Genomic DNA, 17,491 nt, shown 5'->3' on the forward strand with positions numbered 1-17,491 from the left:
ACAAACAGCAAATCCTAGTAAGCATCTCCTGAAAGAATAAACTACAAGGAAGTTAATGCTTCTGATCATATTTTTTTGGTGTTGTTAAACAACAAACATCTTATATCTTATTTTAGGATATGATGCTGCTGCTGCTAAGTCGCTTCAGTCATGTCTGACTCTGTGCGACCCCATAGACGGCAGCCCACCAGGCTCCCCCGTCCCTGGGATTCTCCAGGCAAGAACACTGGAGTGGGTTGCCATTTCCTTCTCCAATGCATGAAAGTGAAAAGTGAAAGGGAAGTTGCTCAGTGGTGTCCAACTCTTAGCAACCCCATGGACTGCAGCCTACCAGGCTCCTCTGCCCATGGGATTTTCCAGGCAAGAGTACTGGAGCTGGTTGCCATTGCCTTCTCCATTTAGGATATGAACATAAAGTAAATACACTGAAGTGGGTTCCCTAGTATAATACTTAAACAACATCATCAGAACCATCAAACAGGCTTTCTGATGGCTAACATTTATTGACTACTTGTGATCTATTGGGGCTTCTCATGTGGCGCTAGTAGTAAAGAATCCAGCTGCCAACGCACAAGATGTAGGAGATATGGGTTTGATCCCTGGGTCAGGAAGATCCTCTGGAGATGGGCATGGCAACTGTGCAATAAGCTTTACATACATTATCTCACTTAGTCCTGGAAACAACCCAAAGGAGCAAGGTGCTATGATTAGCTTCATTTCACAGAGACTTAGAGACATTAAATAATTTTGCCAAGGTTCCACAACTAATCTGTGAAATACACCTACAATGAGATCAAGAGCTTTGAGTTTAAAGAGGAAAAAGATCATTGAACAAAAGCGCCAACTGAATCACAATTCCAGACTTTGCAAGGATTCTCTATGGGGCATATGGGGAGTTTGACCAGAATAAACACATTTTCTTTTATATCTAAGCTGCCCAGAACTACAAAACAAAATACCACACAATAAAATTAGTTATTATAGCCCTTGAATGTGTGTCAGGGGTAATATTGGTTTTCATCCTACCCTACAAGTGCAATTTGCATATGTACTTTTTCTCTATTACCAGTAATAAAAATCTTTTCATTATTTACTTCATAATCTAAAGAAAACAAAAATGAGACTAAAAAAATCATAGTAAGCTGAAAAATGCCACTTTAAATATTACTTTTACAATGAAAATATCAATCAAGAAAGTCTACACTAAAATCTAAATCTTAATACTTTTTTATATTGTTTATTTGGATTTTCTTTTATAATATTCACATTTTTTAATTTAATTTTATGATATTTTTAGAAAAATTATAAGTGAACTAAACTCTTCCTTTCTTGGCAAAGGACATTATAGTGGATATGATGCACTGAACTGTGGCAGACAGAGCCTGTAATTCCAGACTTAGTCTCTAAATGTAGCCCTACTGGATAATGGTTTCCATAATTACTCTGTTTCAGCTCATCTCCCATGAAAAGCAGGGCTGAATTACGTACTAGGAATCATGGATTTTTATCCTGGGTCCCACCTGACTATTCCAGTGCCTACAACAGACAGTAAATGTGAGCTAACCCCTTCATGACTCTATCAAGCCAACTGTCATGAAGACTGGAAGAAGTAAATAAAACCAAGGCTGTCTGGGGCTCCTCTAGCCCAGGCCATGTCCATTGTGGGAAAGGCTGTTTCTGTAACACCCATTCACCTAAAGGGACAGTGCCCATATGGACAACAGTGATTCCAACAGCCCCACCAATCATAACTTGGAGTCAGATCAGCTTGGTCTGTTCCATCACAGTTCCTCTGTCAGAAAAAGACCCCCTCTGTGAGTGGATAAAAATGACCTGGTTCCTACTGTAAAGAGTAACTGAATGGACTCCTGCTGTTCTGGATGTCCACTCGTCCTTAAAACTACTGACTGCCCCCGCTCCAAAACCTTTTTTTTCCCCAAGGTTACATTTTGGGAAGCCTCACAATAACCCACATCTGCTACAATTTTTCAAGTGAGCAAAGAACTGAGAAATGCCCCTCAGGCCACCACCGGCCACCCCCCCCAACCCCCTCCCGAAAAGAAAGCACTGATTCTTTTTTCTCAGTGTGAAAGGCCTGCTCCACATTAACAAACTCGTCACTCACAGTTTCTATTTTCCTTCCAGAGAGAAATACCTACAGACCCACAAAAATAATCCATGCCAACAACCTTCCAGATTAATTTGTTTCTTTCTCAAGGTAAAAATGAACCAAACACTAAAAAGAAATTCTGAAATGTCATGAAGAGATGCCCGAAAACAGCTCTTTGCAAATGTGCTGAAGATCTGGCCTCAAGAGACCTCCATCCCAGTTCCAGTTGCATCTCTTTTCTCCTTGAGCAGCCGGCTTGTTTTGCTGCCCCAGACAAAGGAGCCAATCGCCCCCAGAACACTTCACGATCACAGCGAAGCTTTTGTGTGTCTTCAGTGACCATTAAAATCCCGTTCTCAAATCCCGCACAGCTGTTTTCTCCTCCTCTTCAAAAAAAAGAAAAAAAGAAAGCTTTTCTGATGCAAAAGGGAGAGACCAGTGGGGACCAGGATTAATGGTGACAAAGAGACCTGAAGGCTGGCCCTCTTTTCAACACCATGGCCTTTGAGTATTTCAGGCTATGGACAAACACTATGGTCTCTCTGCGGTTAAGATGGTGAACCTAATAATAGAGGTCACTCCCCAGCATTTGACTGTTTTCTTAAGGATCACGCCCTACCTTCTGGAGAGCCTCCGGCGGCCCACACGAATTCCCAGGGTCTCTTGGAGCTGCTGCTTTGTCCTGGCTCAGAGGCAATGGCACCTGAGGCAGTGCTGTGGCCTAGGGATCCCGACGTGAACACCTTTTAAACAAGTGTTTCAGAGTGACAGGAAATAGCACCCTCTTGGGTCAAGAGGTTGACTTGTCATGTCTGTCCAGGTTTTGGTGTGTTCTCAGGTCTCCTATTTGAAAACTTTCTTATAGTTGAGGCGGAGAGAGGAGCCCAGCTTGATGCCTTCCTTGTTGACTTCCCAGGGTATGCTATGTTTTCTTCATGCCTGGTTAATGGGACTGATTTCACTGCGTTTAAAATGTCTCTTTTGCCCTCAATGTAAATATTTCCCCAAAGATTTACCCCAGCCCCCTTTTTTCTTAGTGTTGGTGTTATCCTCGGGATGTCATCTGTTGTTCTTGTGAAGATTCATCTACTCATTTATTCAATTAAGTACTTAGCACCAGTACTGTCTAGGAGCTGGAGATACAGCAGAGAAGACAGACATGGCCCTGCCCTAAAGGGGCTCTTGCTCTAGTGGAGAATATGGGCAATAAATGAGCAAACAAATAAATATATAGTAGAATGCTAACGAGAGGTAAGTGCAACGAAGAAAATTCAAACAGGGAAGAGAGTAAGGCAAAGACTAGTGGTCTGCATGAATGCTATTTTAGAAGAATAGCTCAGAAAGGCCTCTGTGAGCAGAGATCAGAGTGAAATGAGGGAAGCAGTTTTGCAATGGTCTTGCCTGATAGCAAAAGAGCCAGTGCAGCAGGAACATAGTGAAACGTGCTGGGTGATAGGAGATGAACTCTAAAAGCAAGCAAGGGGCAGATTACATAGATTCTTGAAGGTCTCCGTAAGGAAATTAGCCCTTACTCAAAGTGTGCTGAAGGTTTTGAATGGGGCAGGGACATGATCTGACTTACGTTTCTAAAAGATCTTCTGGCTGCCGTGCGGATAACAGATGGAAGGCAGGCAAGGGTAATGTGAACAATTCAGAGCCCATTGCAATAGACTGGGCAGGAGATGGTGGTGGTTTGGAACAGAGCAGTAAAAACAGAGGAAAAGAAAACTAGTTAGACTCAGGTAAAAAGGCGGATCTGACAGGATTTGCTAATGGATTCAATAAGGAGCATGACAGAACAAGAGAGGTCAAGAAAACTGAGGCTTTCAACTAGAGCAACTAAGCAACAGGGAAGCTAGTTAAAGAGGTGAGGGTGAAGGGGGTTTTGGTGTGGAGTGAGGGAGGAGAAGAAAAGGTTTTGTTTAGACATGTTGAGTTTAAGAAACTTTGAGGCCATGCAAGTGTTGGTATTGAGAAGGCATTCGTTATGCTGGTGGTTTCCAAGCTAGACTACTACACCTCAGCAGTTTACAAAGTATTTTCACATCTATGCACATTAAATTTTACCTAAAAAATAAGACATAAAGAAAGGTTCATTGGTTTAGTATCTAAACCAGACTTACCATAGTAATCATTTTGAAATATATAGAAATATCAAATCACTATGTCATGTACCAGGAGCTAACATAGTGCTATAGGTCAGCTATAATTCAAAAACAAACAAACTCACAGAAAAAGAGATCAGGGTAGGAGAAGAGGAAATTGGATAAGGGTGGTCAATAAGTACAAACTTCCAGTTATAAGATAAGTACTAGGAATATAATGTACAACATGATAAATATAACTGACACTGCTGTATGTAATACACGATAGTTATTAAGAGAGTAAACCCTAAGAGATCTCATCACAAGGAGAAACTTTTTTTTTCATATTTCTTCAGTGCTGTAACTATTTGATCTGATGGATGTTCACTAAACTTACTGTGGTAATCATCTCATGATGCATGGAAGTCAAATCATTATGCTGTACACTTTAAACTTATACTTTGCTGCATGTCTATTATATCTCAATAAAACTGAAAAAAATATATATTTTTTTAAGTTCTTCTGTTTAAAAAAGAAGAGAGATTGGCCCCTCAGTCAGCCCACATCTCCACAAGTCAGACACACATGTGGAGACACAAAATCCCCAAGAAAGAGACCTGCGAGTGGGGAGGTACCGACTGACTCACTTCTTTCCCGTGTCTCGAGAAGAACTTCAATTAGGCCTTGTTGAACAGGTTTCCTGATTATATTATCTGGTCTCAAACAAACAAACCATCACGAAGTAGAAAGCAGCTTCCAACAATTCTTGTAGAAATCCTGGACCCATGATGCAGGACCAGGGATGCAGGCGCAGGTGAGCCCCAGGGAAGCGCAGAACGGACACAGCTTGTTCTCCTGGTACCAGCTCTTGTCAAACCATATCCCAAGATAGGAACAGCAATGATTTAATCAGCTCTGACAAGAAGTGAGCCAAAACACTAGCAATGAACAAAAGACTATTTGAAAAAAATGATTTACAGCCACTACCGTTAACAATAAACCTTGCTGAGTTGTCAGCATGGTGCCTTCAGAGGCTAGCCAGCTATTTAAAATTTTGTTTATTTAATCTGTATCTCTTTTTTTAAAATGATGCATACAATATATTAGGTAATAGTATAAGTATATAATTTTAAAATAAGTAAAAATTCATAAATTCAAAAATATTTCACTGTGTGTGTGTGTGTGCGTGTGCGCATGTGTGATAAAACATTCGGCACCTCTAGGACAGGTAAGTTCAGCGGTTAGAGTTGTAGAGGGCAGTTTGGGAGTCACCAGCATATGGTGGTATTTAAAACTATCACAGCGCTGAATGAGGTCATCGAAGAGAGTTAAAAAAAAAATAAGGGATGGGCATGGAGGACTGAGCCCTGGGATCCCTGATGTCTAGAGATAAAAAAATTAGGGGAACCCCAGCATGGGAAATGAAAAGGGAGCAGCCGGTGAAGCAGGAAGAGAACCAGAGGTGTGTGGTGTGTGAACCCATGAGAAGAGTTTCCGGGAGGAGGGAGGGGTCAGCAGAGTCTGGGTGACAGCTGGCAACCTGGATTTGGTAACATGGAAGTTGTTAGAAACCTTGGGAAAAGCAGTTCCCCTGGAGACGTTGGGAATGAAAACCAGGTTGGTTAGGGTGGAGGAGAAAATGGTCGATGAGGAAGCAAAGACAGGGAATTTAGACAAGTCTTTCAGGGAGTTTTGCTTGACAGGGGGTCAAAGAAAGGAGGCAGGATCTGGAGAGAAGCAAAAGAAGTCAAAGGAGGATTTGTGCGGGTTTTAAGAAAGGAGCAGGTTTGTGTGCTGTTGGAAATGATCCAGTAGAGAAGGAGAATTCTGAGATGCAGGGTCAGTGGGGACAAGAGCAGGAACATTGCTCTTGAGATGGTGAGAGGGAATGGGCCCTGGAGCCCCAGGGGAAGAGTGGGCCCTAGGAAGGAGTGTGGGCTGTTCATCCCTTTTAACAGTAGGCAAGTCAGAGCAGTGTGGACAGACGCAAGTTGGGGGGGTCAGTCTACACCTGGAAAGGTGACGTCATTTTCCTAGACTCCCACCTGCCTGTGGACATTTCTGCCTGGGAGTCTTGTTGTAACTCAAATTCTACTTTCCCAAGGGGAATGCTTCTCTTCCCTTTCCCTGTCCAAGTCTTCCTACCCCTCTGACTTTATCCTCTTTATAAACAGCATCTCTACACTCCCAGTCACCAAGGCTCCAAACCACATTATCCCAGACTTCTCTTCTCCCTGCTGCAGCATCCTATACCTGGGTCCCTTTTGTATGTCCCCGATTTTTTATCCCTATGGCACTAGTGTCCTTTGCTCCTTACCATCTCATATCTAGATTACTGCAATAACCTTCCAGTGCACTCCCTTGCTGGCCGTTCCTCCTGGCCCCAGCTCTGTTATTACCCACAGATTCACCTTCCTAAAGTACTTCTCTGACTGCTTCACTCCCTGCTTCAAAAGCCTCCTCGACTTGCCAACCTGCACTTTTCAGTGTCTTCAACTCAAACTCAGCCTTCAGTCTCCTTTTCTGGTATATGAGTGTTCATTCTTTCTCATGCCCTCTCAAGAGCCCATTTTTTTTTTTCTGCTTTTCCTATAAATCTTTTGATTATTTCTTCCCCAGTGATCACATTCATCTTACCATTCAACCAACCCACAGGCTTTTTGTCGGTGCCTCCTGCATACGAAACAGGGCTGGGTAAGATGGGGGACATATGGGAAGAAAATGCAGGATCAGAGGCCAAGTCGGAAACCTCTGAGCTCACCCCAACCATTTCCTCATCTCAGTCCCCAATCCAATTTATCACCAAATGCTGTTCACGTCTCCTCCTAAATATTTCTCTAATCCACTGTTGCTTTTCTATTCCATCTAGTGCCTTCATGTTCTCAGTATCTCTTATGCAAAGCATTTAGAAGCTCTCAAATAGGCTTTTCTGCCTCCAGTCCTGCCCCTCAATTCAGTTGGAGAGCTCTTTCTAGAATATAAATATGACCTTATGCTCCCTGATTGAAGCCTCTAATGATACCTGTCACCTACAGATAAACATATTCAAGGTCTCTCATGACTTAGCCATGTTTTTCCCACTAGCCCTGCTGCCCACCACATCCCACCTTCCACTCCAGGGATAGTAACACTGAAATGCCAAAGATTCCCTGTGCACATCTTGCTGGTCCTCACTGCCCAAGACTGTTCCTCTACCCATTTATGTATCGTCTGTGCTCCCTTTGTGCTTCCTTTAAAGCTCACTGAGGCTTCCCCTCTTTGGGGAAGGCTTCTCTGACTCTTCCCTGGGAGGGTGACAACTTGAGGGATGCTATCTTACTTATTCAGTCCTCCTCAGCACCCACCACAAAGATGGCCCACAGAGGACTCTCCATATGAGTTAGGTATGAGTAGGATAATCACAGGGCATACACAGTACCCAGGAGAGCTGAGAGTATTCAAACTAAGAGTTAGGAACGTGGGCTCTTGAGTCAGACCCGAATTTGAATCCTGGCTCTGCCACTTGCTTGCTGCACGACATTGAGAAAACTGCTTACCTTCTCATGCCTTTGTTTCCCTATCTATAAAAATGGGATGATGCAGAATAGACTTGTGACAAGGACTAAATTAGAAGAGTCCTGTAAGGTGCTTAGGGCTTCCCACGTGGCACTAGTGGTAAAGAATCCACCTGCCAATGTAGGAGACATAAGAGACTCAGGTTCAATCCCTGGGTCAGGAAGATCCCCTGGAGGAGGGCATGACAACCCATTCTTGGTATTCTACAGTATTCTTGCCTGAAGAATCCTATGGACAGAGAAGTTAGTTAGAGTCCACAGAGTCGCAAAAAGTCAGAAGTGATTGAAGGGACTAAACACACACACAGGTAAGGTGCTTAACAAAGGGCTGAATGCATTAAGTGTTCAATAGATGTCAACATTTTACTAAATTATGTTTTTTAAACTGTTTTAATTAAATGAATTTCCTATCAAGTCTAGGTGATAAATATTAGTTTAATATTGGTCTATATATACCACTTACATTTTCCTTGATTTAAAACAGAAATTTTCCACCTGCTCAATTCCAAGTAATTTCTGTTTTGAAAAAATTAAGAAGAAAATACCTGGCTTCTCCCTGCCTCAGGCCCTTTGCATGTGCTGCTGTCTCCTCTGTTCACGCACCCCCTGCTTCCATTGGGTTTGCATGCTCAGTTCTTCCTTCTCACTTAGGTCTCAGCTCAAACGCAACCTGCTCTTGCAGCCTTCCTTGAATACCCTGTAAAGAGCAGAAATCTCTCCTCCCCTCTGACACTTTCTGTTCTATTAGTTCAATAGCACTTATAATTTCTGAAACTATCCTTTCCGTTCCTTTTTGATTACCCATCTCTCTGCATTAGAATGTGAGCTTCATAAAAGCACAGTTTTCACCCATTATATTCTTATTGCTTCATCCCAAGTTCTTATTGTGGCACAGAGTGGGATCTCAATAAATTCTGTTTGAATTAATTTTTCCCAACTGCTGCAGAAGAAAGCTACTACTATTAACATTTGAATTAAGCTTTTCTAGTTTCTCAAGGACCCAGGCACTAGAATACTTCCCAGTTTGCCAGTTGTCTGGGTTGTCTTTTTAAAATTTCGGCAAGTTTCAAAATAATCAAATACAAAAATTTATACTTTAGCAAGTATATTTCTTAAATAATGTATCCTTTATGAAAGGATAAATAGCTATGAAAGAAAAAGAGAAATCCAAGTCATTATTAATTTTTCTTTAGATACAAAGGACTTTATGAATTACTACAAGCTTGAGGAATTTGTTCCTTGGAGAATATAGTTGCTATTTTTTTTTTTTTTTGCCATCTTGCTAAAATTGATCACAGATGGTACAAAGATCACTTGCAGAGCGGGCTGTCCTCAAAGTCCTTAAATAATGAGACTTTACTATATAAAATTATTATAAGAAAGAAAATGTTTGATCAGACGTGACTATGTTCTTTGATAAAACTTGGGGCCTTAAATTTTATTTTTTAAAAATTATGTTGGAAAAACAAAAACTTCAATGGAAAGATAGCTAAAGAAAATGGATATTCTTAGAAGAGGAAATCAAAATGGCCACAGACATATGACAGCATACTCAGTTTTACTAATAATCAAAGAAAAACAAGTTCAAATGACCATCATTTTTACTTATCAGATTTGCAAATCTGAGTTGCAAATTAAAAAGATCAATAAAATATAATCCATGTTACCAATGATGTGGGGCAATAAGCACTCAATCACAATGTTGGGGGGAGTATATATTAGTATGTTTTTGGAGGTTGAATTAGCAGTATCTATTCAGTTTTAAACATGTACGTCCTTCGACCTGCAATTAAACATCTACAAGTCTATCTTCCAGAAATATTGGTCTGTGCACAAAAAGAATATTTATTGCAGCATTGTTGGTAATAGAAAAATTAGGAATAGCTTGATTAAATGTAACCCTCAGGAGTATGGCTAATAAATACTGGTGTCTTAAGACAAACGTAGACCAGGAAGCTTTAAAAGAAGTACGACAGCTCCTCTGTTAGCATGGGAAGGTGGCCATGATCTACTCTGTAGTTAAAAACAATATGCAGTATGTTAAAATTGCATTGATATATTTTTTACTGTTTTATCACACACAAACCTTCAGCCTGTTTTTAATACAGCAGCCAAAGTTATCCTTTTCAAACATAAGTCAGAACCTTGTTATCGCTCTGCTAAAACCCCTTCTCAGGTTTTCCTCTTACTCAGATTCAGAGTCCTCACCACTGTTTCCACTCCCCACGTGCTCTGGCCCTGTGCCTCTGCTCTGACTTTCTTCTTCCACCCTCCTTTACCCAGCTCCCATCACCCCAGCCTTCTCCTCGGTGCCTCGGGGTTTTAGTCTCACTGTTTCCTTTACCCGGGGCTCTTCCCCTAGAAGTCCTCACTGCCGGTGCCTCCCACCCTTCACATCTCTCCCCAAATATCATTTTTCAATGACCACAGCCCCTGAGCATAGTCTGCATTTTGGCAGAGTACCTTCATCCCCACCCCTCCCCTTTCCCTGGCATTTTCTTTTTGTTTGTTTTTATTTTATGGCTGTGCTGCGTGGCATGACCAGGGATCAAACCTGCACCCCTCTGCATTGCAAGCGTGGAGTCTTAACCACTGGATCACCAGGGAAGTCCTACCTCGGCATTTTCTATTCCACTTCCTTGCTTACCTGTTCTTCACTCCCTCACCACTATTTGCTACAGGATATACTTTCTTCTTTATTGGTTTGTGGCCTGTCTCCCTCTTCTAGAACTCTAAACTCGGCAAGGGCTGAGATTTTTGCTCTTTTTTGTCTCATTGCTGGATTCCAGCACCTAGAATAGTGCCTGGCACACATTTGGTGCCCAATAAATATTCGTTGAATGAATAAATAAAATTTCATTTTTATATCTGCATAAAAACAGATGTAGAAAAATCCACAGCAAACTATTGACAGTGATTATTTCTGGGGAGTGGGGTTAGAAGCTGATTGGAAAATTTCCATCCTGTGTACATTTCTATATCATTTGACACATGTACCACTTATAGGTAATTAAAAACTAAATAAAAAATACTTTAAAGGAAAAACATAACAGTCCCATCTCTCCTTCTAGGTGACTCAAAACACTCTTTGGGCTCTTTTCTAGAAACATAAATGGACAGTAGCTCACCAGGCTCCTCTGTCCATGGCATTCTCTAGGCAAGAATACTGCAGTGGGTAGCCATTCCCTTCTCTAGGGGCTCTTCCTGACCCAGGGATTAAACCCAGGTCTCCTGCACTGCAGGCAGATTCTTTACCATCTGAGCTACCAAAGAAGTCCCAGAAATATAAAATAATTCCCCAAAAGAATTATCCTCCATTTGTCTTCATTGCATGTGCTATCAGAGTTCAGAATATACCAGTCAGCCTGGTCTTTATGAAGTTCTAACACCATTAGTGCAGGACTTCTCTGGTGGCTCAGATGGTAAAGAATCTGCCTGCAATGCTGGAGATGTGGGTCTGTGGGTTTGATCCCTGGATCGGGAAGATCCCCTGGAGAAGGGAATGATTACCCCCTCCAGTATTCTTGCCTGGAGAATTCCATGGACAGAGGAGCCTGGTGGGTTACAGTCCATGGGGTTGCAAACAGTTGGACACAACTGCGTTAATCGACCAGGAATATAAGACAGACACACACACACACACCATGGTTTGCCGTTGCCAGGAGTCTGCTGGGTAAAAAGCCTTTCCAGCTAACTCAACTGACCCTTCTTTATACCCACTTCCTCCCTCCAGCAGGCGGAAAGCTTCACTGGTAGTTCCTTGGGCTGTGTTCCTTGACATCGTAAAATCGTCAACACTGCTGTCAGACGGGGTGAACCTGTAGTCCCTTGCAGGCTACAGAATTCATCCAGTGCTAGAGGGAGCTCTTGAGACAAGACACGTGGCCTCTCGTAGAAGCAAATCCAACCCAACTCGGCATGACAAGCACCTCAGGATATCACACACACAACAGCCACACTGACCTCGTACTGTGTGTCTTCCATGAGTGGCCACAGTCATGAGGCCTCTGTTAAGTAACTCCTGATCCTCACCGTGAGCTCTTTATTCCCCAGAAGCATGCCCATAGTAGTATTAATAATACTCTCACTGGGAGTTGTTCCCCAAGGCCCTTGACATTAGTTTTTTCTGAACTCTTAACTGGCCATAAAAGCTCCCTGGCGAGCTTGCAGGATCCTCTACCTCCAGGACAGCATTTGGGGGATGAGGGGTGCCATACAGCTCTGAGAGGCCAGAAGCAGGACAGACCTGCCTGGCCCTGACAGTTTCTGCAGCTCACTCTAGAAACCAGGGCAGCAACAGCCAATTCTCATCACCATTTTGGTATGAAAACTGGAATCTTCGAATTTTAAGTGAGAACAAATCAACCAGCTGGGTTGTTTTTAATCTTTTTTTTTTTCAAGTGAGTCAGCTGGAATGAGAGTTACAACTATTTGAGAACAGCCCCCTGGTAGACAGTTACCACCTGATTTTACACATGATTTCCAGTATGTTTTGGCAAAGCAACAGAATAGGGATGTGGAGCTATTGCTGACAACTTTTCTGAACAAGTGCCTCTGGACTTAGCTTTGCTTCTTTTGAAACACTGATTTATTACTCCTTAGCTCAAGCTTCATTTCTCAGGCCTTGCTCCTCTAATGACACTTTAGAAAGGACATCACTTTACTCTGGAGGGGTCTGCTTATTGAAATTCACCTTTCTTTGGGACCAGAGCACAGGGTTTGGAGTAGGACCATCCATGTGACCTTGAGCAAGAACACTTACCCCTCTGAACTCCAGTTTGCTCTTCTGTAAAATGCAGATAATAACACTGCCTGGTCAGATGACTATAAGGATTGAATGAAGTAATGCAGATAAAGTGCTTAGTGTTATGACTGTCACAGGTGAAGCCTCAAATCATTACATTACTATAAAGTGAGACCCTACTTTTCCCCCCATCTAAGACTCCTTCAGTAGAGTCTCCCATAATTGCCCAGAACAATCTCTCACAACAAACACACCTCAAGACTGACCACCTTGGAACCTCCTGCCCAGATTCCTCTTGCCTAGAACTTCATCAGAAACTTGGGCCATAGTTCAGGGATCTTATAAAGCAACTGAGGATCTCTAGCCTCTCCCCTCCACAAAATTATAGACAAGAGTTTGTTAACTGCCATCATGGGTCAAACCATAGGGAGATGATAGGGGAACTGTTGAGAGTGGAATGTCGAGAAGGCTCAGTGATGCCTTATATTTGCAGTCTTTCCCCAGCTGGGGGAACCACAGTGCTTTGAAGACCACGGTCCTTCAGACCCTTAAAGGACAACCCTCTCTCTTCTCATCAGCCCTGCCTCTTCCATCCCATCCCTCAACTGACATTTACTAAGTGCCAGGCACTACTCCTCGTGTTCAGGGGCTCCTGATCCAGTAGGCAAGGGCAATACCAAGTGTAGATCTCAAATGAGGGTGGGGATCCCAGGTGTTCTCTGGAAGGAGCCTGGGGAGAAAGGATGGGCCAGACTTGCTTATGGCTGCCTTTAGTGTTTTTGGAGCTCAAGAGAGTTCTATTAGTAAAAATGTCCCGGCTAGCAGGCCACTCACCACACTGGTTTCCTCCATGGTCCTGGCCCATTGCACAGGACTCTATCTGGCGTTCAGATGTTCGGGGAGACTTTTTAGCCACTTCAAGGTTCACGCCTGAGAGCTGGAGGTGCAGCTGCTCCCTGTGGGCAGCCTTCCGGAGAGTGCGGATGGCCTTCCGGAGCCGCTTCTCTGTTCGCTTTACGATGCAACTGAGATCACAAGACACTGCAGAAACCAGAGAGTGCAGTGGAGGGGAGTTCAGGCTGCTGTACGTATCTGCTGGACTATGTCTAGACCGACTGCAGGGCCTACCAACACTCACAGCCCCCTGCAGACAGCATGGGGAGAGACATGGAGCTGGGCACCTAGCAGGCTGGGCAGCATTTGATTCAAACAGAAATTTGTTGGCCAAAATGGTAGCTTTGAGTTTTGATGAGGCAGATAAAATCATCAGGTTCCAAACAAATTCAGTGTAGTTTGGGGGTAAACAAACAAAAAAAACAGGAGATACTTAAGTGAATGCACAATTTCCCCCCACACGAATGATGAAGGGCAAAAGGCAAAGAAACAGGAGAAAGCTGTAAGAAGCCTGGCACCAGAGACTATTTTCAAACCAACCTGTCACCTCCTTTTGGTTAGTTTCAAGCTCAAACTCAACAGTGATAAACATTTCCTTAGGGGCGTTCGGTCGGCCAGGGCCTCCTGGGACTTGCTTGCCAGAGCTGCATGTAAGGTTTGCGTAGCGGAAGCTCTCTTTTACTGAGCTGTGCTTCTCTGTATGGAGAAACAAAATTATCGGAAGCCAAATCCTGGCAAAGCACTCAGCTGAACATTCGCTCAAACTCTGTAAACATTTCATTAGAACAGCTCTCTGGGGACCAGATGATTAACTCCAGATGCCAAGACACTGCAAGCCCTCAGCCTGGAGCACGATGACACTAATCTTGAAGAGCCAGTATTGCCTCCTATGTAACTTTACCATTAGCTCTCGAAACTGATTTTCATGAACAGATGCTTGATGTTTCTGAATGACCAGCCACACATGTGGAAGACTGGAACCAAAGGTTGTCTTGCCTTCCTGACTGGTGGTTTGCTAAGGTGCATTCATGTTCTCAGGGTTCATTTCTTTAAAGCTGAACTATGATGCCTCAAGCAGGGGCTGAGTCTTCAAGTACGGAACGAGCATGGGAGTAGAAAGGAAATTAACTCCTGCTTTCAGGCAAACTGACCTTGGAGTAATTCCAACTCAAAGAGAAAGCTGGAAAGCACATCAACAGTGACGACTCATTTTGAAATAACCAGGAGCAATAAATGGCACAAAGATCAACAGATCCAAACAGTCATGAAGGCACACAGGACGGGAGTGAAGGTGTTATGTAAGGCTTTGGACATGCTCGTTTCTGACCCTCACTCCTCATTCCATGACTTCCAGTGAATCTTTTGACTAATGATTGTTAACCAGAACCAAAGAGCAGATCCACATACTATCCATACAATGAACTAATCTCAACTGAACTGATGAATTATCTGTATCATATTCTTCTCTTAACATTATAAGAATGTTCAAATCAGCAGGGCATCAGGGTCAAAGGAAGGAGAAGGCAATTAATTTTTCCCTAAAGATCCATCTTACCTCTCAAAAGGCTCACTTCAAATCTCAAACTGGATAGATGTTCATTTTGAACCTCTTTCACTTTCTATTTTCTCATATCTATTTAAAAATTTTTTTTTATTTTGAAGTAAGCTTAGATGTATAGGAAAGTTTCTGAGAGGGTATTCAGAGTTCTCACATACTCTTCATCCAGTGTTCTCTAATATTAACATCTTATATTTACATGTATCTTTATCAAAACTAAGAAATTAACATTAGTATAATATCATTAAATAAACTAAAGACCAAATCTATCTTTAAATAATGCTTTCACCCTCTGATTAAAAGTATAAATGCTCACTATTGGGGAATTTGGAAAATTCAGCAAAAAAATTAAAATCACTCAACATCCTTCCACCTAGATTTAACCCACTAATAAGGACATGGTGAGTTTTCTTTGTTTTTCTTCTACTTATGCTTTTTTTTTTTTTTTTACACAGTTTAGGTTATATTAGATATACAAAATGTGACTCTTTTTTTCATCTTTATTATAACATTTTCTAATGTCATTAAACATTCTTTGAAAACCCATAATTAACAGCTGCATAATATTCCATCAAGAAAACCCATAATTAATAGCTGTGTAATATTCAATAAAATGTTGCTGCTTAGTTGATAAGTTGTGTCCAACTCTTTGCGACCTCATGGGCTGTAGTGCCCAGCCTCCTCTGTCTGTGGGATTTCCCAGGCAAGGATATTGGAATGGGTTGCCATTTCCTTCTCCAATTCCATCAAATGGAGGTGCCCAAATTAGTCTTGGTTAGTTACTTAAAATAGGCAGCCAGATGTGACTACAGTGACTATGCTTTTATTTGTTTGTATGATTTATTTGAGGGTAGACTAGGGAAAGAACCCTCCCTAATACATGAATCCTGATTTTTCTTTTATTCTCTAAAATTATTCTATGAACTAATACTGGAAATGTGAGCTGGGGAGAAAGAGGAATGTTGGATGCTGCTCTTTCCATAAAGCCAGGTCTACTTGGAAAGTATTTGTTCTGCTGAAGCCAATGGCATCACTGCCTCCAAAGATGAGATCCAGCAGAAAAGCTGGATATGATATTTTTGTTCACCAAAGATGATCCTTTCTGAGCCAAACCTTTTTTCATTTCTTTGGATTATATTTTAAGCAAACTCTAAGATCTAGAAATTTTAACCCAATATGATCACAAGTTACTAATGCATCTTAAGCCCATATTGATTGCTATTAACTCACAGATTTCCCCAGAGGTTCACCCTCTGTACCCTGCAAAGGAGGTCCTAATGTGTAACCCCAGGGGCATATGGAGCTGCCAGGCAGAGGTCTTCTTCCTCTTGAGAAGAGAGTCCATAGAGAGTCTGAACCGTAGGATCCCATCTGAAGGGCTCTGCTGGCTACAGATCCCTTCCCCGGCATGCAGACACACTTCCTGCACCAGCCATCTGATTCCATACCTGGGAGGACTGGTCGCAGACCCTCAGGAAACAGCTCAGCCTTTTTCAAACTACATTTGCCTTCATTTAGCTTAAAGGTTACACTTGTCCTGACGGTGGCGACATCTTCAGAAAGAAACAAGTGAGAGAGGTTACCTTTGGAGGCAAAGGAATGAAAATCCCAGCGGGTCACGGCAAGTTGTCCATTGCTGGAAGCATACCCTGAGCCCCTCTCTTACACTGAGACCAAGGAAGACTGGGATCCGGGGGCACCCATGACCCTGGGACGAACGGCACCAGGAGCCTCCTAAGAGTTACGCTTGTCCCTTCATCTGAGATGAATCCAGCGCTCAAACATAACAAAGGAAGGGCCAAAAACAGCCTCAGCAGTGAGATGAAAAATGAGGTCATTTCTGTGCCTTTCCAAGAAGGAAGGCCAGAATCCCCCAGTTCACATTTGGACAAGACAGTGGAGAAAAATGGACAGGCAGGTTCTCCTCAACAAGCCCGTCCTGGGAGGGCAGGGCTGAGGGAGCCACCATTCCAGACAAGGACAGCATCACTCAACACGGCCAGGACTCTCAGGGTCTGTGAGGGAGCAAAGGGCCTGCTGTGAGGGCCTCACATAGAACGTTCTGCTCTCCTTCCACAGGCAGTCTTAACCTTGTGTTGGACTCTGGAGCCAATGACCAGGATTCCCATTCCAGCCCTTCGATTTGTGATGAGAACTTGAGCAGGTTACTCAGTCTCCCTAAGCCTCAGTGTCCTCATCCACAAAACAGACAGTCCCTACACTACTGAAGCTGTTACGAGAACTAAATGAGGTAACGCAAAACAACAACAACAAAATGTTTAGCCTACTGTCTGGTAACTGTTAACGATTTGCTTGCCCACCCTTAGGGCGGCCTTAATTTCTAAGTGAAACAGACCATAATGTCCCCTCTGACTGGGTGTAAGCATCGCACAAGAAGAGCAGTGAAGGGCAATGCTCAAGACTGGATCCAGGCAGCCTGGTCAACATCCTGGCTCCGCTAGTGTCCCATCTGACTCACTTTCGATATGCTACTTCACCTCGCTAAACCTCAGTTTCTTCATCTGGTTAATAAAAATAATAATAAAA

At 42.8% G+C, this 17,491-nt stretch overlaps 1 protein-coding gene across 6 annotated transcripts in view; it reads right to left on the reverse strand.

Moving 5' to 3' along the window:
* The window catches only part of SCUBE2 (signal peptide, CUB domain and EGF like domain containing 2), a 68,041-nt gene that overhangs the window by 16,645 nt on the left and 33,905 nt on the right, over positions 1-17,491 (reverse strand). For 4 of the 6 annotated variants that reach the window (XM_027563229.1, XM_027563230.1, XM_027563227.1 and 1 more), the window contains 3 exons: positions 16,393-16,497; positions 13,927-14,082; positions 13,327-13,533 (listed from right to left, as the gene is read on the reverse strand). In XM_027563229.1, the coding sequence (XP_027419030.1) occupies positions 13,327-13,533; positions 13,927-14,082; positions 16,393-16,497 (468 nt within the window). The remainder of the gene's footprint in view (positions 1-13,326; positions 13,534-13,926; positions 14,083-16,392; positions 16,498-17,491) is intronic. The other 2 variants (XM_027563233.1, XM_027563232.1) reach the window with 2 other exon arrangements.

The sequence above is a fragment of the Bos indicus x Bos taurus genome, chromosome 15 (genome assembly GCF_003369695.1).
Source record: "Bos indicus x Bos taurus breed Angus x Brahman F1 hybrid chromosome 15, Bos_hybrid_MaternalHap_v2.0, whole genome shotgun sequence".
In the NCBI taxonomy this organism is placed as follows: domain Eukaryota; kingdom Metazoa; phylum Chordata; class Mammalia; order Artiodactyla; family Bovidae; genus Bos; species Bos indicus x Bos taurus.